Genomic DNA, 24,124 nt, shown 5'->3' with positions numbered 1-24,124 from the left:
TGTATGTGTATGTATGTGTGTGTATGTGTGTATGTATGTATGTATGTGTGTATGTGTATGTATGTATGTATGTGTATGTATGTATGTGTATGTATGTATGTGTGTGTATGTGTGTATGTATGTATGTATGTGTGTATGTGTATGTATGTATGTATGTGTGTGTATGTGTGTATGTATGTGTGTGTATGTGTGTATGTATGTGTGTGTATGTGTGTATGTATGTGTGTGTATGTGTGTATGTATGTATGTATGTGTGTGTATGTATGTATGTATGTGTTTGTATGTATGTATGTGTGTATGTATGTGTATGTATGTGTATGTATGTGTGTGTATGTGTGTATGTATGTGTGTATGTATGTATGTATGTGTATGTATGTGTGTATGTATGTGTATGTATGTGTATGTATGTGTGTGTATGTATGTGTGTGTATGTATGTATGTATGTGTGTGTATGTTCCAGCATCACTTCCAAATGGCTAAAGATATTAACATGAAACTTGGCACACATGTTACTTATATGTCAAGAACAAACATAGGATAGGTGATTTAACCCTTACTCACCCCCATTTGCCAGGGTCGGGGATTTTGTTTAAAGTCCCATACAAGTCTATGGGAAATATATGTTACTGCTTAACTTCCAAACGGCTGGAGATATTTCGATAATACTTGGTCACATGTTACTTATATGTCCACGTAAAATATAGGATAGTTTACTTAACCCTTAACTACCCGATTCGTGAGGGTCGGGGTTTTTGTTTAAAGTCCCATGCAAATCAATGGGAAATGTATGTTCCCACATAACTTCCGTACAGCTGGAGATATTTCAATACCTGGTACACATATTACAGGTCGGGATAGGAGGTCGAGATAGGAGGTCGAGATAGGAGGACAGGATAGGAGGACGGGATTGGAGGTCAGGATGGGAGGTCGGGATAGGTGGTCGAGATAGGAGGTCGGGATAGGAGGACGGGATTGGAGGTTGGGATGGGAGGTCGGGATAGGTGGTCGAGATAGGAGGTCGGGATAGGAGGTCGAGATAGGAGGTTGAGATATGAGGACGGGAAAGGAGGACGGGATAGGAGGTCAGGATATGAGCTCGAGATAGGAGGTTGAAATTGGAGGACGGGAAAGGAGGACGGGATAGGAGGTCGGGATAGGAGGTCGAGATAGGAGGACTGGATAGGAGGTCAAGATAGGACGACGGGATAGGAGGTCAGGATAGAAGGTTGAGTTAGGAGGTCGAGATAGGAGGGCGGGATAGGAGGTTGAGATAGGTGGTCATAATCGGAGGACAGGAAGGAAGGACGGAATAGGAGGTCGAGATAGGAGGTTGAGATAGGAGGTCGAGATAGGAGGTCGAAATCGGAGGACAGGATAGGAGGTCGGGATAGGAGGTTGAGATAGGAGGACGGGATATGAGGATGGGAAAGAAGGTCGGGATAGGAGGTCGGGATAGGAGGACGGTATAGAAGGTCGTGATAGGAGCTCAGGATAGGAGGTCGAGATAGGAGGTCGAAATCGGAGGACGGGAAAGGTGGACGGGAAAGGAGGTCGGGATAGGAGGTCGAGATAGTAGGTCGAGATAGGATGGTGGGATATGAGGATGGGAAAGAAGGTCGGGATAGGAGAACGGGATAGAAGGACAGGATAGGAGGATGGGATAGGAGGTCGAGATAGGAGGATGGGATAGGAGGTCGGCATAGGAGGTCAGGATAGGAGGTCAAAATCGGAGGACGGGAAAGGTGGATGGGAAAGGAGGTCGGGAGAGGAGGTCGGGATAGGAGGACAGGATAGGAGGATGGGATATGGGGTTGGGATATGACAACAATATATGAGGACGGGATATGAAGTCAAAAGCTTCCTCCTTTGTTTATTTTCCTACCCAACAAGGATTAAGAAGGAAAAACCGGGCAACGCCGGGTACTCCGCTAGTAGTTCTATAAATGTGGATCATAGGTCTATACTTATTGACAAATACTGGTGGAGGACTTTGGGGGATATTTATCAAGCCCTGTGCCATGGATCTTATAGTTAAAGGGGTATTCCAGGACAAAAACTTTTTTATATATATCAACTGGCTCAAGAAAGTTAAACAGATTTGTAAATTACTTCTATAAAAAAAATCTTAATCCTTTCAGTACTTTTTAGCTGCTGAAGTTGAGTTGTTCTTTTCTGTCTTAGTGCTCTCTGATGACACGTGTCTCAGGAACTGTCCAAAGTAGAAGCAAATCCCCATAGCAAACCTATTCTACTCTGTGCAGTTCCCGAGACAAGCAGAGATGTCAGCAGAGAGCACTGTTGCCAGACAGAAAAGAACAACTCAACTTCAGCAGCTGATAATAATTGGAAGGATTAAGATTTTTTTAACAGAAGTAATTTACAAATCTGTTTAACTTTCTGGTGCCAGTTGATATATATAAAAAAAATAGTTTTTTTTCCTGAAATACTACTTTAAGATTCTCTGTGTTGCCCATAGCAACCAGAGTTCAGCTTTCATTTTACCAGCAATATGAGAAGTGAAAGCTGACCTCTGATTGGTTGTTATGGGCAACAAAGAGAATCTTTCTATAGAGGATCCACATCTCAAGGCTTGATAAATCTCTTTAACTTTGACTCCATTATTTACTATTCTTGATCGCAGCGTATCCCATTGTCTATGAGAGGTTTCGTAAAAAGGAAGACTGTTTCCTATTTCACATAATATTTAAATTATGATGAAGTCCGTTCCAATGTGAATTAAAACGATTTTGGGAACTGATGTAAAGTCAATCAGATCGCTTCTTTCATTTTTCACAGGCCTTTTCAAAAATGAAAGAATCAATCTGATTGGTTGCTATGGGCAACTCAGCCACTTTTCCTCTGGACAGTTTTTCATAAATCTCCCCCCATTGTATTATTATGGTCTGCCCAATGACGAAAACCATATGACCCTGTTCACAATACGTAGTTTTGTAGGGCAGGCAGCACCATCCTGCTTGTAGCAACCTTCCATTGAGGTTCTTGAGCGGAACTTCCAACACGAAATTGGATTCCGGCACTACACTGTATTGAATGGGACAGTGCACTATAAATTGCCATGGACAATAAGTGCCGATTCTGTAGGAGCCTGCTGTTGTGGAATCTACCTTCAATTTTTATAGTGTAAACAGGGCCTAATAATAGGGTTATCTAGCAGCATGTCCATAGCAACCAGCCTGTCTCAGATTATTTAGGATTAAGGAGTCAAAAAGGCTTTCCAGGCGTATCCTTGTGAAACTTTTATGAAACATTTCAAGAACAAATTCAGCTCTGCTACATATATATATATATATATATATATATATATTGTTTTACATGCCAGATTTTGATTGACATGGGATATTTCCTTTTAAATTCTGTACTAATTTGGCCTTATAAAACATAAAAGGAAAGTATGCCTTACAGGGATCATGTCCATTCTTCAGCAGTATAACCATTACATACCAGTACCCATTCCTAATCCAGGAAGATGCATTACCTTCTATAAAATAGGGCTTTACTGTGTCACTCAGGCTATAGCTTTGTCTTCCATGAAAACCGCATTTCCCCCTGAATAATATCAGCTTTCTGTTTTCTTCGCTCTGAGCTATGTTTTATATGGCTTTAAATGACTATATTCAGTAGAGAATAACTAGAGGTGTTGCATGGTAATGATATACACATGTGTTTGCATGTATATCGCCTGCAGGAACAGTATATTGTGCAGATTATAATAATCACGCAACGTGTCTCAGGTCCTTGACGCTTTCTGTGTCGTAGCAATGTCTTCACCGCTCAGAAATGCTGCACGTAAGCTTAATAAACTTGGGATGAATAGGACTGACTCTTTACTGCATATATAGAAATCGTTGTTGTAACTTGTCTGCACATAATTCATGAAATATATAAAAGTGATTTTGATACATTCGACTCAACTTTTCTAAATCGGGCTACACTGGGTAGAATTTTTCGGGCATGTTTGAAAATTGTTTGGTGCTTGAAAATGGGAATATTTAGAACAACATGCTTGGTCAGCCTGTAACCCACAGGCTTTGGTTGCTTGGACAAGTGTCATTTTATAACATTGGTACTATGGTCTAGAAAAGTGGTCCCTAAGCCATCCATCAAGGTCCACCAGCATTCCTGTTTTTTCCAAATTAAAATCTTGAACAGTTGGTGGGCCTTGAGGACTGGGTTGGGGATCTCTGGTCTAGAAGGGCCCAAAAAAATCATAGTTCTGACTTGAGGTTCCTGTCTGTGCTGGTCAGCTGAGCTGGATTATAGAATGTGGCCTCCTCCACCCAATAATGCATGGACTTAAAACAGGCAACCAGATTTAACGTGCTAAAGTCCAAGGCGCCTATTGTGTTAAAAAAAAAAAAGCTAAATGTGTGCTCCCTTTGGCAGCACATAGACTAAAATTGGAACGATACAGAAAAGATTAGCATGGCCCCTGCACAAGGATGACACGCCAATTTGTGAAGTGTTCCATATTTTTGCATGGCTGATCTTATCAGAAGTGTTTCCAATTTTGCCTCCGTTCATGTGTCAGACCCCACAGCTCCTCCCCACAGCTCCTTTTGTCCAATGGGAGGCGCTGAAATGTTTCCTTTGGGGAGTTCTCATCAGACACGGCTCCAGACTGAAACGCGAGAAGGCCTATGCACTTAGGATGGCCCTGGCTAGGGTCTCTTCACTGTACAGTGACCTCTCTCCAATCTACATTAGCGTTTTGTTGGCCTACAAGGGGCATCACATATTTAGGGTCGGTGATTCCGTCCGACCTTTCCCGCCTGTTTTCCCTCAACTTTTCCCGTTGTTGTCACGTTTCCGGACAGACTTAGAATCCTGGAATCGTAAAGATTTCTTGTGGTTCGGCTGGCTTAGCATTATAAAAATGACCCTGCTGCCTTGTTTATTATATTTATTACAAACCATTCCCATTTACATTCCATTTTCATATTGGAGACAGTTACAGGCGTGTTTCGGTTCATTTTTGTGGGCTTCGGCATGTCCTCGACTGAACTGACTTACTCTGATGCGTCCCAAGGTGTTAGGCGGGGTGGGTCTCCCTGATTGTCGCACATACTATCTGGCCTGCATCCCTGCACACGTTCTTGACTTATTTCATATTGCTTCTTCCCAATTGTGGGTTCGTCTGGCGCAGGATATATGCCCCAAAGCCCTTTCCACCCAGCCGTGGACTTGGTCTCCGGCTTCCCAGGTCTTTTCCCCAATGTCCTATGCTACTCGCCATACATTGGCTACCCTGCACAGTGTGGGTACAAACCTATGTCTCATTGATCATAACGGCCCCCTACTTCCTATCACCGACAATCCTGAGTTTCCACCAGCGTCTTCTGCCAATGGCAGATTTTTTGGGGCCTCATTGACGGATCCCGTTCATTTTCACCATGCTTTATCTGGTGGTGCACTCAAGTCTCTAGACATCCTCTTGGGTGACCGGCCGCCCTCTCGCGTGCACCCTTTGCCTACTTCCAGCTACAACATTTTTACCCCCACTTTCCTGACCGCTTGTCTCTGAATCGTAGCTTGACGCCCTTTGAGTGGTTATTTTTGGCCTCGTACCCTTGTCACTCCATATTGGCCATCTATGGTCTGTTGCTGGCTCCCAGAACAGAGTCCCTCTCGTCCTTTTGCCGCAAGTGGGAGTCCGAGCTGGGTAAATCCTTCCCTCCTGATCAATGGACTAAATGTTTCTTCCTAACCCATAAAGCTGTAATTGCCACAAAATTTCAGGAGACGAGCTTTAAAATCCTGTCCCGTTGGTACCGATGCTTCATTACCCTTCTGTGCCAAGTTCTTGTTGGCAGTGTGGTGGTGACGAAGGTACTATGATGCACATCTGGTGGGGTTGCCCTAAACTGGGGCCTTTCTGGAGATCAGTCCAGCGGGTTATCCAAGAGGTTACCAGGGTTCATGTCCCCCCGAGTCCTGAGGCGGCCCGCTTTATATGTTTTCTATGGCGCAAGCGAAATAAAAAAAGTCCCTGGCACGTCACCTCCTCCAGGCAGCTAAAACAATCATTCCTAGATGGTGGAAGAGCCCTTACCCCCCCTCCCTTGAAGAGTGGTTAAGTGAGATTGCACACATACGCATGGAGGAACTCTTAGCCGTCCAGCCCACTGATGTTACCAGGTTCGGTGCTACCTAGCTTCCGTGGTCGGCTTTTTGTTCATTTCCGGCATATCGTCCCTGTGCTGAATTCCTGATACTTACTATAGTGGACCAGCTGGTCTGCGTTCCAACTCGTTGGATACGTCTGCTTTGGATAGATAACCCGTCGGCCTCTGCCTCAGCTGTGTTCTCTACTTGTGTGTTGGTTTGTTTTCTTTGGTCTTGTCTTCTATTTCTATTGTCTCTGTGGTTTGTCTCCCTGTCTTGTCTATTGTTCTCCTAGTTCAGAGCTAGTGGTTCTCTACCATCTAAACTTCCACCTAAGCTTAATTCCCCTCTCCATCTGTTGTATAACATTCTAATTTCCCACATTACCTGTATATCCATACTCAGGCATGGTGGGAGCTTAATCTACCTGTTTTCTTTTTGGGCGCCTACTCTGACCAGTTTGTCATATGTAACCTTGTTATCTGAGCTATGTGTTATTTCTGACCTGTCTTGATATTTCGGCCCACAAGGCCGCAGTTGTATTTGTATTGACCAAGAGTTCATGTCACTTTTGTGTATACTTAATAAACCTTTTTTGAAAAAAAAATGCTAAATGTGCAGCAGGGGCTGCGGTAACAATCAGGGCTGCTGCTTCTCATCATTGGGTGCTATGTGGCATTTTTAGGGGGGCTGTTCACATCACATATCGGTTGTGTGCCATATGATCACTTTGGGCTCCCATCAAAAGGTATTTCGATACATACTGCATCGTGCCCAGTGTATTAGATAAAGCATTGTCTATTTGTAACTTCATCTGATTTACATCTGTTTTCGGTGTATGTTTTATTGTCAGGACACAAAAGTATGGCATTCTGTGTCCTTCAAATAAAATATATAATGGCATAAAACAGACCAAACCTCTTCAAAAGTATACTATATGTGGTCTGTGGAACCTTATGGCTATACTGCACTGAAATACCTTTTTAACAGTAAAACATATTGGGGGAGATTTATCAAAACTTGTGCAGAGGAAAAGTTGACTAGTTGCCCATCATTTTTCATAGGCCTTTTTTCAATATGAAAGAAGCGATCTGATTGGTTGCTATGGGGCAACTGGTCAACTTTTCCCCTGCACAGGTTTTGATAAATCTCCCCTAGTGTGATCAGTTCCTTCTTTATGCACTCTTTACTGGTAATGTGTTGGGCGCGAATATTCGCAATGCGAATATAGCGAATATAGCGCTAAATATTCGCAATTACCGCAAAATTTTTTCACGGTACACATCACAGTGATCATCCCTTCCTGCTTCCAGCTTGTGGTGCAAACAAGGCTCCAATACTAGTTACTGTGTCAGACTGGCGGGCGCCCAAAAATTTGCACATTCTTTTAGCTCTTTTATCATGCAATATAATTTTATGGTGAACGCGTATGCAAATTTTATGGTGCATAGTAAAAAAAAAAGCTGCGAATATTGCGAATATGCGAATTTTGCGGATAAATGACGAATATTCGTCCATATATTCTCGAAATATCGCAAATTCGAATATGGCCTATGCCACTCAACACTGGTAATGACTTTGTGTGGTACTTTTATATTGATGCTATTTAGCTGTTATATTTGAGCAGTGTGTTGCGCTTTTATTAGGCTGAACCACTGTCTTATACTTTCCTTCTAAGAAGAAGGGGCAAGAATTACAAAAACAGTATATCTATAGTATGTGAAATCAATATATATGACATTTTTTATACTTATAGGCTTGAAAATGGGAATTTGATTTATCAGTGACTACCTTTACTATGCAGCCCATTCAGTAATACTTTTTAAAAGTTTTTGAAGAGTTTCATCAATTTCTGGAAACACAAGCATACTAAATGTTTATATGTATTAATAAAATGGGGGCATTTCTGGATGGACAGTGTCCATCCAGAAATGCCACCATTTTATTAATACATATAAACATTTACTACAAAATCACTGTGAAATAATAATGACTATTGTTACTTCAATTGCTATTATTATTATTATTATTATTACTATTATTATTATTATTATTATGACAGTTATCCTTTCAGACAATGGTTGGTCATGCTCAGTTGAAAACATGGTGCCATAGCCTCCTCTAGTGGGGAAGGAGTATATGACATGATATCTATGGGACATTCCTGTAATGTATTGTGGATTGCTATCAATAAGTACAATTTCTGCATGATATAATAATACCGTACTTTCTTCTTAGAGATTTATTTGTATGTAAAAAAAAAAATGCCAAATACAATAGGTTTAAAATTACATTTTCTCTTTTCTTTTTTAGGTGAAATGGAATGGATAGTTTAAGTAGAAAGAGTTACCGGGACGGCGGGGAAGTCACAGGAAGAAGTATGTTTTATTCAGTTTCTTTTCTTTTGTATATTAATATTATTTATTTATAAAGCGCCAACAGATTCCACAGCACTTTACAATTCTGAGGTTACAAACAGTATATAGATAAAAAACGGACGTTACAAAAATACACATTGACCCACAAATCGAACCAAACATGGGAGACCTGTTCTCAAGAGCTTACAATCTATATGGGAAGGGGTTGATATAATAGGCAGAAGGGTTAAATAGCTTTTTTTTTATATAATGGTCCAGGCATCTTTTATATATAAAATTGGGCAAGTGAAGGTGGGTAGACCAGTCACCAAGCAAATGAAGTATGGGTGCACATGCTAAAAAAAAATTTGGGAAATGGTTTTATAGTTACTATTTTAATGTATTTTTCTCTATTCCTGTACATAACTGATTAAAAGATTCTGCTGGTTGCCCTTAGAAGTTGACAGCAGTGCACCTGCCCTCCGCTGTCAGAGATGTGACCTAACGGAAAACATGGGACACGGGAGGATATTCCACACATTTGAATAATCCGGCAGGCGATATGACCGCTCAGAAATGTGCCGTCTCATAGTCTATTTTTTTCTGCGGACAGAGGAATCAGGATTTCCACAGCAGAACAGAAACGTCCACAAAAATACTGCCATGTGCACAGAGCAGCAGAATCCCATTGAAATCAATGAGACGCTGCTGCAGCAGAATGTCCGTGCAGAACTTTTTTAGCAGGATTCCACGCAGACATTCTGCCGTGTGAACAAGGCCTTAGAGTACATTCACACCTAGAGGATCTGCTGCAGATTTGATGCTGTTTTCACTCATTTAGTTTACACTGAAACCTGCAGCTTCAAATCTGCAGCGGTGAAATTCTAAGATTTGATTTAAAAAAAGCAAAATTAGTACAATTAGAACCGTAAAATAATGTTAGCCATTATTTTATGAACATTACTTTTAGATAGATTTATTGTATTTATAATTGGTTAAAGCGGTACTCCACTGCTCAGCGTTTGGAACAAACTGTTCTGAACCCTGGAGCCGGCGCCGGGAGTTCGTGACGTCATTGCCCCGCCCTTTCATGACGTCACACTCCGCCCCCTTAATGCAAGTCTATGGGAGGGGGCGTGGCTGCTGCCACACCCCTCCTATTGACTTTCATTGAGGGGGCGGGGTGTGACATCATAGCCCCCCTCATGACATCACGCCCTCTCAATGCAAGTCTATGGGAGGGAGCGTGACAATGCAAGTTTATGGGACGGGGGAGCTCCCGGTGCCGTCTCCAGCATTCGGAACAGTTTGTTCCAAATGCTGAGCAGCAGAGTACCCCTTTAACTTCTTCATGGCCTGTGTCTGGTGCCACAACATATCCTCATTTAGGGCTGAAATGTAATACAAGACACAGCCTAAGAACAGGAGTGGCACTGTTCCTGGGGGGGGGGGGGGGGGGGAGAGACTGTTATTTACAATCCTGGAAAACTTTTTTTTTAAGTAGAAATTGACAAATGTCTAATAGAGTAAAACAATCTTCATAGGAACATGCACAAAAAGATGATCTCCTAACACAGGGCTGTAATATAGGACTCCATGAGAGCGCGATTCCCAGTCACCTGACAGTCCATTGAATACTGTATAAAATATACTATACTATTAATATATTTATAACAGTCGCATATGATGGTTCTCTTGTTTTATAGCCTTTACGGAAACAGTATCAACTTCATCTAGACTTGTATCACTACCACCAAGTAAGTTATCAAATCCAGATTTTATAGAATCTATAATATTTAATAGAAATATCGGTCTTATTTTAGTGACTTAAAGGGGTACTACGCTTCTCAGCGTTTGGAACGCTGGAGCCGGCGCCGGGAGCTCGTGACGTCATAGCCCCGTTCCCTCAATGCAAGTCTATGGGAGGGGGCGTGACAGCCGTCACGCCCCCTCCCATAGACTTGCATTGAGGGGGCGTGACATCATGAGGGGGCGGGGCTATGACGTCACAGCTCCCGGCGCTGGCTCCAACGTTCGGAACAGTTCGGAACAGCAGAGTACCCCCTTAAAGAGGTTGTTTAACAGACCCTGCCCATATGCCCTATGTAGGTATATGGATATGATAGACAAACTATTTTTTGGGGGGTATCCCCATGTAGGGATTAATTCTGATTTTGTTTTTTATGTACCAATACATTTGTATTTTATAATCTTATTTTTTAATAATAGTATTGAATTCCATCAGCAATTTTATAAACGAACCCTTAAGAATATTATAAATATTTATGAGCTATCCACACCGGCTCCGCTGATTGGCCTATCATGTGACCTAACATCCACTGCTGAGCTACAGTGAGCATGATTGGTCATCGCTATAAAAAATCAAGCTCCTCCCATTATATATATTTGCACCTAATAACATTTCATATAAAATGGGTGGCTCAGTGAAGAAAAAAATAAAAAAAATAGCATGTAATCAAATTCAATAGAATATAAATTGAATATAAACTCACAATGATCAATGTCCTTTGAAAAAGTATATATTATTATTGTGTATGCATTATGTGTTATATTGGTTCTGATCTGTATCTTCCTTCTGAAACAGAGGGAGCGAACTCTAGCGGTTCGAAAATTTCTTACCAGGCGGGAGGGAGTGGTATGGAAAAGAAGAACCTGGTACAAAGCAGCAGTAGTTACATCACATCATCATCATCGGCAGGTAAGTGCTATCCCCATTATTTCTTATTGTTCTCGTACAGGTGTAGGTGACCTGTGTCCCGGATATCAGCGTGTCCCACACAGCTAAAACCAAATGAAGATGATGCAAGTTGTAATGAAAATCTGTATTACAATACACCAATCTTTATATTATTGTGACTATGTTAAATGGCCAGAATTTGGAACCATCATGCAGTTGCTAAATGAAGTGTCTCGTGAAGACAACCCTACCCATACATTCATTCGTGATCCCCTCTGCCCATTGATGGAGAACTACTTGTATTGAATGGACAGCAATTCATCTGAATGACCATTATGTAATGCCACATGGATTGTCTTCAGTAGAGAAATAGTTTGGCCGCTGCTTCCCCAAGCAAAGTCAATGTTTAGCTAGGAAGCGGGAACAGGGTAAACCGCAGCACATGGACAGGGTTTGCCTTCATGAGACAACCCCTTTATTACCATGAAATTGTTTTGTAGCACTATAGCAGAAAAACAGAGCTCCATCTGCTATTACAGTACAGTGATCCCTCAACTTACAATGTCCTCAACATACAATATTTTCAACATACAATGATCTTTTCTGGACCATCATAACTTGAAATCAGACTCAACATACAATGTACAGACAGTCCAGATCTGAGAAACGTGTCAAAGAACTGACCAATGAGAATGGACATTTCACTGGTAAAACCCCTGTATTCCTAAAGTGCATGCACTGACTGGCTGTCCGGTAGCGCCCCCTACAGTACAGGGAGGTACTACATGTTCTATACTACTCTTTACCTGTGCCAGGGTTAGCTGCTCCAGGTGAGGGCGGCTCCATATTACTTTTTTTAGGACACTGTGTGTTCTTTACAGGACCCTGAAGAAGCTCCTGTCCTCTACATAGAAAGTGATTTACAGCTCCCAGCAGATCTTTCTTACTTTTATATGTAAGGATTTGCTTTATCTATATTAGTTATCTACTTATTTTTCTTTAATCCTCACTTTTTCCTATTTTTGGATGACGTTTTGGGGGCTTCAGAACCAATTACCAGGTTTCCATAGAGTTATGGTCTCAACATACAATGGTTTCAACCTGCAATGGTCGTCCTGGAACCAATTAAAATTGTAACTTGAGAGACCGCTGTATATTATGCATAAGATAACTGCTGCTCAAACACCTGTTGAACAAATGGATGGAACTACTTTTGACCGGCATTTTTAATGGCAAAAAAGTAATATCCCATGGGAAATGTCTTTTCTATTGTAACATAATACTTCTTAAAGGGCTACTCCGCTGCCCCGTCGTTCGGAACATTTTATTGCGAACATTCGGAGCCGGCGGCGGGGGGGCGTGATGTCACAACCACGCCCCCTCAATGCAAGTCTATGGGAGGGGTGACCTCCACGCCCCCTCCCATAGACTTGTATTGAGGAGGCGTGGTGTGATGTCACAAAGGGGTGTGGTCATGATGTCACAGCACATTTTATTGCGAACACTCGGAGCCGGCGGCGGGGGGGCGTGATGTCACGACCACGCCCCCTCAATGCAAGTCTATGGGAGGGGTGACCACCACGCCCCCTCCCATAGACTTGTATTGAGGAGGCGTGGTGTGATGTCACAAGGAGGTGTGGTCATGATGTCACAGCTCCCGCCGCCGGCACCCAGCTGCGGGACCCCCACGATCAGACATCTTATCCCCTATCCTTTGGACAGGGGAAAAGATGTTTAGGGGCAGAGTACCCCTTTAATGTTCAGCTTCACATGCAACCAGTGAGGAGTTCAGAAAAACTGGGCCATTGGAAAAAAGGGTCTGTGGTGGGTCAATGTCTGGTAAACAGAACAGTATAAATGTCAATTATGGCATATATATATATATATATATATATATATATATATATATAAACGGGATGAATATTTAACTCAGGGCGAGTTCACCACTCTTGGTGTGACGGAGCTTTCAAGGGCCACTAAGCACTCCGCAGGCATTCTGGGTAGGGGAATATGCAAATTTGCATATTTGCATATTCCCCTATATATATATATATATATATATATATATATATATATATATATACATATACTGTATATGTATTATGAATATTATTTTGACATCTTCAAGGAATTTCTAACTGTATATATCAATCTCCAGCCTCAGGCGGTGGCGGCGCAAGCACAAGAGTAAACCTCAGCACTTCAGGATCGAGATACGCACAGTCACCCACTTCTACCCTATCAGTATCACCAAACTCCACCTTTGATAGGAAGGCCTACATTTCCAGTTCTCGCCAGGCGGGGTATGAAGGTAAGTACTGTCCACTGTCATCACCCCATGATCCAACATTACCATACAGACCTATATGAATGAAGTCTCCTCTGTAATATGTATAAGTAATATATCTATGTCCTGTATTCTAGGAAGTTCTAGTGGGAATTCATCACCAGAATACACTAGAAAAGAAATGGGTATGTACCTGTATGCTCTATATGGCAGGCGTATACACAATTCATACATATGTGAAAAAAGGATCATTATTGGTCTGACGTACATTAAACCAATTATTATTTGTGTATTTTTTTGCAGCATCTTCTGCTACTAGAGGTCGTACTCAAAGCCGAGGTAAGAAGATGTTAGATTTAGATGTTAGATGCTGAACCTTGCACATTGTATTAAAGGGGTACTCCACTGGAAAACATTTATTTATTTATTTATTTTTTATCAATTGGTGCCAGAAAGTTTAACAAATTTGTAAATGACCTCTATTAAAAAATCTTAATCCTTCCATTACTTATCCGGTGCTGTATGTTCCACAGGAAGTTCTATTCTTTTTGAATTTCCTTTGTCTGACTACAGTGCTCTCTGCTGACACCTCTGTCCATGTCAGGAACTGTCCAGACATGGTGGTTGTACTTTTACAACAGTGGAACAGCTAATGGTGGAAGAACCTGCTGTATACTGTGCCAATATATTTCATGGTATATTTAATGGTCCCTGAATGTATTACACACAACATATACAGTCCTAATGACTAGATTTACTGAATGTATGCTTAACACAATTGATGTTATTTGATAATAAAAATAGAGTAAAATTCCTTTAGTTTGGCGTCTGATCCAAATGAATAACCTTCACTTGTTTCTAGTCAGTAATACAAGAGTTAGAACTCGAAGACCAAACAATTACAGAAAGTTTTCATTGAGAGATTAAAGAAATTGATCAAATAGGAATAAATACATTTTTAGGGATATTGATGTTTATTATTCCCTTATGTCCTTTCTCATTATAACCCACAATTGTTTTAGAGGGGTACTCCGCTGCTCAGCGTTTGGAAAAAAACAGTTGGAACCGGCGCCGGGAGCTCGTGACATCATATCCCCGCCCCCTCATGCCCCACCCCCTCAATGCACGTCTATGGGAGGGGGCTTGACGGCTGTAGCTGGAAGGGGCGGGGCTATGATGTCACGAGCTCCCGGCGCCAGCTCCAGCATTCAGAACAGCGGAGTACCCCTTTAAGTACCCAGTTATGCAATGTAAAAATATATCTTTATCCTATTGCTTATTATTTTACAGAAACTGAAACACGCATTCGCCTTCAAAGCGCATCACCCTCTACACGATGTAAGTCATCCTCTAATTATATATATTATTATATAGTATATATGTTAGATGTATATATGAGCCTAGCCAACATCTAATAGTGTATAGAAACCTTTCCTCATGCCTTATGCATATAAACCTTGTGCGTGGAAGAGACAGGAGTCCGTACAGCTCTATACACAGTAGTCATAGTCATATAGTTACTTTGTGTGCGGTCATAATATGCTCCATACGGTGCTATATTATTTCTTCTAGAATAGATTTGTTATAGGGGTGAATAGCTATATAAAACAGTGACCCCCCGACCTACGATGGCCCCGACATACGATCATTTCAACATACGATGCTTTTGTATGTCGGGGCGATCAGATAAACGGCTATCCGGCAGCACTGACTGCTTCAGCTGCCACCGGATAGCCGTTTACGGTGCCCCGTGTGGTCCGTTGACGATCACTTACCTGTCCTCGGGGCTCCGGCGCGTCCTCTTTGGGATCCCTGCATCGTCGGCGCTCTCCTTCGTCGTCATCACGTCACCATGCACGCTGTCCCGTCATCCAATAGGAGCGGCATGCGTAGCGATGTGATGGCGGCGACGGAGAGCGAGGATGCCGGGGAAGCAGAGGCTTTGCCGGAGCGTCGGGGACACCCTGGGGACGCGGCGACAGCGATGGAAGGCCACAGGTGTTAGACCACTGTCCTATACTTTACATTGCACGGATCCCTCAACATACGATGGTTTCAACAAACGATGGTCCATTTGGAACGGATTACCATCGTATGTTGAGGGACCACTGTATATAGTTTATCATACATATACAGATACAGGATGGTCGCATAGAAGTCTTTGAATGTCATTTTACAGCTCAATGGTAGTACTTGTGCATTGAGCCCTCTATCTGCCACGGGTAGATATTTGTAAAGATATATGGATGTGTTATTTATTTGCAGGGACAGAACTTGATGATGTGAAGAAACTGCTAAAAGGAGGACGCTCCACCAGCGTGAGCCCCAGCAGGTCCCCAACAAATACCCTTCCCATTCCTAAAAAAGCAGCAGTGGAGACAAAGCTAGTAACAGAGAGCTCGCAGTCAGGTGAGTGCCTTCCATAGAACCCCTCTTTATACCTCACATCACCTATAACTTCATATTAGTATAATCACTGGCTCTTTGGTACAGTTTCAGGGTCTTATGACACAACCATTATGGAATCCGCTCTCCCATCCTACATGTGGACCTCCACACTACCTGCCGGATCCTCCATGGGCGGCTATCACAACAACATGGCCAGCATGGGTTATGGTCATGGGTCATCTATGATGAATGCCCAATCCTCAGGATCAGGTAAACACCAAGCAGATAACATCCTTTCCCTTTATATCGATTGTTCTATTTTCTTTTTGATCTTACTTGATTTCTTTTCACCCTCTTTAGTTTTTGGCGTCCCAAACAATCTGGCCCCCAGCTCTCCTACCCTTCATTCAGGAATGAACACCTCCTCTGCAGGTAAATTCAATGTAGTTTGTTACATAATCCTTTTTTCCATTCCTGTTTTACAGATATTCTAGGTACATACAGATCAGAAAAAGACAGAAGTAATCCCTTTATAGGCTAACCTCAGAACGCATATCACTCCTATAACACATTTGTAATTTTTGACATAAAAGTATTTAGCCAAAGGAAAAAGTAACAGCAACCATCTTTTTTTGAAAAAGAATAGTACAAAATGCACACAAAAGTATTTAGCATCACATAATTATTTCTGTCTAACATGGATTGTCACTATTTTATCAATAAGTGGTCTGGTTTACAATACCAAATTAAGGTGTTTTAAGTAAATAAGACCCCTGTCAACTACAAATATTGTCTCTCTGTAGGTGACCTGGTGCGTCTATGCACTACATTTATTTTAATGGGCACCATGTAATACTTCACTTTTCCTGTGGTGGCGCTGCAGGGAAATTAAGCACTTGCTGTTTGATGTTTCCACAAATTATATCTTATCATTGGAAGTCCAAGCAACAAAATACTTTGTGACCCATTCACTTCCAAGGGCCTCTCTAACAAAAATAGATTGTCTAAAGATGACAACCTCTTTAAAGGGGTACTCCGCTGCCCGGCTCCTGGAGCTCCGCTCCCCAGTGTCAGGAAGATTATTGTTCCGAACGCTGTGCGTGGGCTTCCGTGTTCAGGGCTGCCCCTCGTGATGTCACGCCCGCCCCCTCGTGACGTCACGCCCACCCCCTCAACGAAAGTCTATGGGAAGGGGGCGTGACAGCCGTCACGCCCCCTTCCCATAGACTTTCGTTGAGGGGGTGGACGTGATGTCACGAGGGGCGGCCCTGAACACGGAAGCCCGCACACAGCATGCAGAACAATAAACTTCCGGAACCAGGACAGCGGAGTACCGCTTTAAAGAGAAACTAAATTTCATGAAAGCAGAAATATTCCAATGTGTTTTTAATGAAATCAATAGACTCTAACCATGTGTCTTGCTTTGTTTACAGTATTCGGCATGCAAAACAATTTGGCCCCTTTATCCTCCCAACTTGCAGCATCAGTTGCAGCCCCTGTTGTCCATGGCTCGGTATTATCTGGCAACACTTCAGGTCAGTGTGCCCTATTGGCAGTAAAATAAATGGATGAGCAAAAAGTACGATCAGGTTTATGAATATATATATTTTTTTCAGGGTATGGAGTACAGAAGAATGTCACACAAAACACCCAAAGCTCCGGTGTAATAAGCAGCGGTGGCACCTCTACAAGCGGTGAGCACCTAAGTTGTTTTAAGGGGAATTCTAAATGTTAAGTCAGGAGCTAGTGAAAGTAATGCTTATATAATAAATAGAGCTGTTAATATCAAATAATAATTAATTAATTAATTAAAATATAATAAATAATTCTGGAAGCTCCAAGACATGGGGATATGTAACATAAAGTTCTGGTCATGGGGGTAGTAGACGTTTGATAATTTCTGTACTGATCTTTCAATCCAATGACTCAAAAAGAAAATTTTCTAAACATCCGTCTGTAAATGTATTTCTTCCTATTAGTTACTACCACTAAAACCCAAGGTGATGACATCCTCAGCAAAGACTACAAGTTCCTTCTATTGGAGAAAGAAAAGGCCCCAGCTAAGAAGGAAGGAGACATGCTGATCATGTCCAAAGACAGTGGCAAAGTCTTCACAGCCTCCACTGGTGGCAGCTCAGGTATCAATCTACGTCCTATCAACCTAGTATGGCTTAGTTGTCACATTTAGAAGAAATGTTTGGGTTAGACTTTTGGGATCTCCATCTTGCTTGCCGTTTTGTTAGATGGACAGAAGAACTCACCATTGCTTTGGTTTTCTCAGACGGATTTATGCTAAATCAGTTATGGAAAGACTAAAGCAACAGAGTGGCCCAGATTTACTATTGTTGTTATTTTTCCCCTACATTTGAATTCCTATTGACTGGTTGTTTTTCTTAAATTTTAATAATAAATCAGCTAAAAAACACAATTTGTGGGGTTGTGTGGGTTTCTTATTTTCATAGTCTCGCAAATGGACAAACTTTTGTTGCAAAACAAGATTGTTGGCCATAAAAACTTATTCAGAAAGGTTTGACTGATGATCTTACATGTAGAGGGCCTTCCAACTCTCCACGAGAAGGCAGATGGTGGTGAAATATGGGCATGTTGGGTTTTGACAATTTGGGGTGACATAGCTGTCTTATTTTGTTGGTCATAGACATCAGAGATTTGTAGATGCATTTGACCGAAATAATTACTGCAATCCAAGAATGACATTTTATCACAGTCCTATAAGAGGGTAGTCACTTCTAATTGAAGGCATCACCATAATCATTGATGAAGCCATGGACATGGAAAGTCAACTGGTCTATTGTTTTACTCCTATAGGTTCATACGGTGAAGAAGTTCTAAAGAAAGAAAAACAAGGAACAACCAGTATGGAAACCTCATACAGATCAGAAGCAAATGGTATGAAATAATAACATTGGGGTCATCTTAGTTGTCATACATGATGCACACTATAACATTATTCTGTATTATTATTTTTTTTCAGGTGGTTTAAAGGCAACAAAAGAGAAAGCCACATATGCAGGTGAGGAAATTAAAAAAAGGTAAAAAGTAAATTGCAGAAAACAGGTTGAAATGGAGTTTATTATCATTCTATCAAATATTATTGTGGACAGACCCCAATATTGGCAAATTCCATAAGACTATTTAGGAGCCTATATACCTATGCATGGTATCCCCATTGGTCTTTACTACTGTGTGGCACAATGTTAGTATCTCATTCTCCTGGGTTGTCAGCATATACCACAGAATTTGACATTGGATAGATACATAATATACTGTTCTTCACAGAAATTCATCGGGTTGATGGCTTGAAGGCTGGAGCAGATCACTATGTGGAGAGAAGAGACGGTGGAACTGACAGCGCCTGTGGACCATGTGGTTCTTGCTGTAAATGGTGGATGTGGACACTCGGTCTGATCCTGGGTCTACTCTTCCTTCTGGGATTGCTCTTTGGACTCATATCTTTGTGTAAGTGATCCAGTTCTGGTGTTTATCAGATGCAATACGATATGATAATGTATTCTTTTTTTTACATACATTTATAGCTTATCATATATACTGTATGTAAATCTAAAAATAAAGACAAATTACTTAAACATAAAAAAGGAACTACAAGGTTTGTCTAGTAACAAATAAGTGTGATAATTTGAAAAGTTTGTTTTAAAGGGCACTTATGGATTGCTACGTTAATACAGTTACTGCATAGTTATGGGCCTATCAGCTCTCCTGCCATGTCTGTTTGAGTAAATACACATCAGTGAAAGCTGACAGTACCAGTGTCTAGACACACCCCATTGACATCGAAAATGGTTCAAGTATTTAACAAAGCAGACATGTCAGGAGAAATGTATCACCAATACTGAACATTTCAAGATAATATTTGTGGTTCATGTATATGATTTAGGGAAATAAATTGTGCAAATCAAATCTATACTTTGTAATACAGGGCAGGACGTGAAGAATTTGAAGGAACGTGTGGACAATCTACAAGGCCAGGCACAGATGGGTCGTTTGGAATCAGGCCCGGAATTACGCTCCAGTTCAAACCTCAATTTGGCCAGCGCATTGGATTCTGCAGGCACTGACAACAGAGAGGCCATATGGTTATTCATCAGAGATAAGATGTCACAAGAAAGAGGTAATACATTCATGGCAACTTTGCTAATCCTAGACAATAGTTGGAGCCGAACATTTGGCCATACTTTCATTTACCACTTTATCATCTGTGAAGGGCACACAAAGCATATATATGACAAATTCAACTCTGCTGCATTTGCAGTCACATTTTGTATAATAATATCTATTGGATTTTTTTTTACTTTGCAATTTATAGAAATGATCCTCCTAGTTACAAATCATATTATGATATGATGTTATAAATGTAAATTAAGCCAGGGCATACATACCATAGCTGCAGTTCATGTTGGCTCATTCCAGGTTAGTCTTGCCACCATTTTAATGTGGTTTTCACATGTGCTACAATGTGAGCAAGCAAAGGGGAAAATTTATATTTGTCATAAAAATGGATGAAGGATACAAGACCTCCTAATGTGGCCAGGAGTCACTTTGTGTCAAGCAGTAGCTTAAAAGGACCCAATAAATCTTTACGATTTCCCTGTTTTGAAAATGGCCTAAAGGGATACTCCACTGCCCCAGCGTTAGGAACATTTTGTTCCAAATGCTAGATGCGGGCTGCGGTGGTCGTGACGTCACGGCCATGCCCCTCGTGACGTCACGCCATGCCCCCTCAATGCAAGTCTATGGAGGGGGCAAGCCACCTCCCATAGACTAGCATTGAGGAGGCGTGGTGTGACGTCACGAGGGGCATGGCCGTGAGGTCACAACCGCCACACCCAGAGTTCGGAACAAAATGTTCCGAATGCTGTGGCAGTGGAGTACCCCTTTAATTCCTGTTTTACAGTCCTTATAGCTTACACAGATGGCCAGTGATATTTCTGTATGCAGTGTATTGTGCTAAAATGACTGTTTTCCTAACTATTCTCTTATAGTGATAATGACTGATTACAAGAAAGTCCCAGTTGCTGTACTCAACAAGGGACCCACCTGTTAATCTATATTCTCAATAATTAATATGATTTTGGTTTTAAACTAATCTAAGCTCCCACAGGGCACAAAGGTGAAACCTGAATTAAAAAGTTTTAAATAATTTAAGTAAAGACTGTTCCTTGTGTTCATAATCACCATAAAGTTTGTTATATCCTGGTTCGATTTCTCATAAATTTTAAATTTTTCTTTTACAACAGGAACATTAGTTGGCCCGAAAGGTGACCCTGGACAGAAAGGTAAAACTTTATAAACTTCTAATTAAATGTTGCAAATCAACTAAATATTTCTCAGTAGGTATATTTTGGAGAGAGAAAATCCCTAATAGAAAAGATATTAACAAGTACAAATCTTAATACTTAATACAAAGTTCATAAAACAAGATTATGGCACATGTAGGACCTTGTGTGACTGTTTACAATAAAACCACTAGGTGGTAATATCGCATCACATACTTATCATTTTGCATGCATATAGTCCTCAATGATTCAGTTCCACATTTGTGAGACCATTATATAGATAATTTTCTTTTAATTCTTTTAATTTTAGTTTTAATACATTTCAGTTTTTAAAAGTTTTGCACTTTTCTAAGAAACTTTCAGGTTTGTTTTTTTTTGTTTAAACCGAGAGGCTGTTTTCTTGTTTAAACCCAAAGGTTGCTCACATTCACAGACTTAAAGGGGTACTCCGCCCCCAGACATCTTATCCTCTACTCAAAGGATAGGGGATAAGATGTCTGATCGCGGGGGTCCTGTCGCTGGGGACCCCCGCAATCTCGGTGCACCGAGCAAACTTGTTCCCTGCCGGATGACTGGCAATGCGGGGCGGAGGCTCGTGACGTTACGGTCACGCCCCACTCGTGACATCATGGCCATGCCCCCTCAATGCAAGTCTATGGGAGGGGGCGTGATGGCCATCACGCCCCCTCCCATAGACTTACATTTAGGGGGCAGGGCCATGATGTGACGAGTTGGGCTCGGCTGTGACGTCACGATCCTCCAGCGCTCTGGCTCTGCTCCCGAACACCAGGTGCAGCAGGGAGATTGCGCGGGTCCCCAGCGGTGGGACCCCCGCTGTGGGACCCCCGCGATCAGACATCTTATCCCTTATCCTTTGGATAGGGGATGAGATGTCTAGGGGTGGAGTACCCCTTTAATATTTGGACTGGATTTGGACCTGACTCAATGATGATACATTTTGCCAACACCGAAGCATTATAGCAAACCCAGAGGACTTAAACTCACACAGCATTGCCTACTTTGATGCTCTATAACAAAGCAGCAGCTATGTGTGCAAATCTAAGTCAGGTCTCTGAATGTAAAGACTGTGTACTGACAGAAAGCAAAAATGTTGAAATGTTGGAAAAATTAAATGCAATATATATAGGAAAGCATTTCACACTCATTATTCTTTATTGACAGAATGCTACACTACCCTTTTAAGACAAGACAATACCATTTTGGCACATGTTTTTTTGCTTAACAAATTATGTTGTGTTCACTTTCAGGTGACTCCGGGCTGCAAGGAGAAAAAGGTTAGATTTTTTTTTTTTCTGTATTCATTTGGTACACTGGGAGTTGTCACTGGATATAGTTTGGGAATAGCAAAATATCAGGGGTGATCGACCACTTGGGCAATAGGTCACTTCTTGAGAGCCAATAGCCAGAGTCTCTTTCATTGAGGTCTAAGTGCAGGGCTTGTAATTTAGTTACATGAACCAATTGTATAAGAGATACACTGGATGGCCCTTGGCCTTTAATGTTCAGGTGGCCCAGATTACTCTTAGTTTGCCCCTACATAATGTAGACATTTGCCTTGGAAGATGATGATTTCAATTTATGGTTACATTAAAGTTTTACAGTGATTAATATATCTAATTTTATTCTACTCATACAGGTGACAGAGGATACCCAGGACCTCAAGGTAAGGAATAAGTTGTGAGAAAACTGCTCCCTACCCCTAAGTATAGAACGGTGTGATTATCCCATAGACATGAGAGGCCATTATCCAGTCTGGATACTCCTCTATTATTACTAGGAGCAATGTGATGTGCTTTCTAAATGGCCAACCCTATGCTATCTAGGGACTGAAAAAAACCAAGTCACATGTCAGTCACAAGATGTGCCAGCTCCACTTACCTGGGGGGCACCAAACAGTTTATAAGATATATTTGAATATTTTACTTACGTTCCACTAATGTTTGTTGCACCTTATTGGTTGTCGGTGACACTTCCATGGAACCAGGCAACAAGCCCATTGACTAGGAGTTCCCAAGGATGGAGCAGTCTAAGAAAGGATTGAAATGGATGACAGTCAGTCCCAGTAGTAAGCCGCTGCTTTGTGGTGGTATTGTGCAGGCTATGTACTGTATGTAGTATAATGTGGACACAGTACGGGAGTATTGTTTTGGTATTATATGGTGGTAGTAATTGGCCATCATGGAATTTTTGGGGGCATTGAATGGGATTATTGTAGGCTCAATATATGATGGGATAGTATTATTTGCATATTTTTAGGCATTGTATGTCAGTACTATTTTAGTTAGTATTTTAATAAACAAAAAACTACTGTCTAAAAATTGTGAGCACGGTGTCTTACTCTGATTCTAGTCCAGGGCCCAATTTGCCATAAAACCGACCCTGGTTCCATTGGCAGCTATCCATGTGGGTTTCCTATTCAGAATAAGTGATTGTTATTGGTGAAATTTCAGGTTAAGTAAAGCAGGACAAAGTTTTAACTTTGTAGGTTGAGGATGTTGGCTGCTTCTTATAAAGGTTTAGTTGTTAGTTGATCTTATTCATGTTTCTTGCTTATACTTCTGCCATTCTTAATATGTAATTTTCTAATCTCTTTTTTTGTAGGAACACCAGGTCTTATTGGTCATCCTGGAGCAGATGGACCCAAAGGGCAGAAAGGCAATGCAGGTGAGAACATTGCATAAAACTGGAATATTATCAAACAAGAGACAAAAGTATGAAATCTTAATACTTACACTATATTTCAGGTTTGTTAGGGGTCATTGTATTTACACCTTATAGTATTATGAAATGAATGCTTCATTTCCATTGTTTTTGTAGGTGATCCTGGAATTGAAGGTCCACCGGGACTAAGAGGAAGAGATGGCACAGCTGGCCCCCGTGGTGAACCCGGTCCTCCTGGAATTGGAGAAAAGGGAGACAGAGGTATAATATATAATGG

At 41.4% G+C, this 24,124-nt stretch overlaps 1 protein-coding gene, 1 long non-coding RNA gene and 1 other non-coding gene across 10 annotated transcripts in view; 2 read left to right on the top strand and 1 right to left on the bottom strand.

Annotated features, from left to right (window-relative positions):
- Nucleotides 1-24,124, top strand: part of COL17A1 (collagen type XVII alpha 1 chain) — a 67,646-nt gene that overhangs the window by 21,932 nt on the left and 21,590 nt on the right. For 3 of the 7 annotated variants that reach the window (XM_056529178.1, XM_056529180.1, XM_056529177.1), the window contains exons 2-23: nucleotides 8,437-8,501; nucleotides 10,187-10,237; nucleotides 11,086-11,199; nucleotides 13,337-13,489; nucleotides 13,603-13,650; nucleotides 13,769-13,804; nucleotides 14,756-14,803; nucleotides 15,731-15,874; nucleotides 15,959-16,123; nucleotides 16,214-16,285; nucleotides 17,287-17,388; nucleotides 17,470-17,547; nucleotides 17,833-17,991; nucleotides 18,680-18,760; nucleotides 18,846-18,884; nucleotides 19,151-19,330; nucleotides 19,809-20,000; nucleotides 21,127-21,165; nucleotides 22,434-22,460; nucleotides 22,823-22,849; nucleotides 23,788-23,850; nucleotides 24,004-24,108. In XM_056529178.1, coding sequence (XP_056385153.1) covers nucleotides 8,447-8,501; nucleotides 10,187-10,237; nucleotides 11,086-11,199; nucleotides 13,337-13,489; nucleotides 13,603-13,650; nucleotides 13,769-13,804; nucleotides 14,756-14,803; nucleotides 15,731-15,874; nucleotides 15,959-16,123; nucleotides 16,214-16,285; nucleotides 17,287-17,388; nucleotides 17,470-17,547; nucleotides 17,833-17,991; nucleotides 18,680-18,760; nucleotides 18,846-18,884; nucleotides 19,151-19,330; nucleotides 19,809-20,000; nucleotides 21,127-21,165; nucleotides 22,434-22,460; nucleotides 22,823-22,849; nucleotides 23,788-23,850; nucleotides 24,004-24,108 — 1,978 coding nt within the window. In that variant the 5' untranslated portion in view covers nucleotides 8,437-8,446. Of the gene's footprint in view, nucleotides 1-2,600; nucleotides 2,664-2,893; nucleotides 3,099-3,378; nucleotides 3,808-3,850; nucleotides 6,872-8,436; nucleotides 8,502-10,186; nucleotides 10,238-11,085; nucleotides 11,200-13,336; nucleotides 13,490-13,602; nucleotides 13,651-13,768; nucleotides 13,805-14,755; nucleotides 14,804-15,730; nucleotides 15,875-15,958; nucleotides 16,124-16,213; nucleotides 16,286-17,286; nucleotides 17,389-17,469; nucleotides 17,548-17,832; nucleotides 17,992-18,679; nucleotides 18,761-18,845; nucleotides 18,885-19,150; nucleotides 19,331-19,808; nucleotides 20,001-21,126; nucleotides 21,166-22,433; nucleotides 22,461-22,822; nucleotides 22,850-23,787; nucleotides 23,851-24,003; nucleotides 24,109-24,124 lie in introns of those variants that run through there. The other 4 variants (XM_056529184.1, XM_056529179.1, XM_056529181.1 and 1 more) reach the window with 4 other exon arrangements.
- On the top strand, nucleotides 4,389-4,495 carry LOC130283654 (U6 spliceosomal RNA). Its single transcript, XR_008846775.1, has one exon. It is a non-coding gene; the product is annotated as a U6 spliceosomal RNA (small nuclear RNA).
- Nucleotides 18,931-24,078, bottom strand: LOC130281696 (uncharacterized). Of its 2 annotated transcripts, none has more exons than XR_008846085.1 (4): nucleotides 23,919-24,078; nucleotides 23,114-23,212; nucleotides 20,269-20,338; nucleotides 18,931-19,345 (listed from the first exon to the last, which is right to left on the bottom strand). It is a non-coding gene; the product is annotated as an uncharacterized LOC130281696 (long non-coding RNA). The 2 variants fall into 2 exon arrangements; XR_008846084.1 differs by having other exon boundaries at nucleotides 19,298-19,432.

Source organism: Hyla sarda, chromosome 7, assembly GCF_029499605.1.
Source record: "Hyla sarda isolate aHylSar1 chromosome 7, aHylSar1.hap1, whole genome shotgun sequence".
Lineage (NCBI taxonomy): Eukaryota > Metazoa > Chordata > Amphibia > Anura > Hylidae > Hyla > Hyla sarda.
The sequence above is the reverse complement of the archived record's forward strand: the minus strand, read 5'-3'. Positions and strand labels throughout refer to the sequence as shown.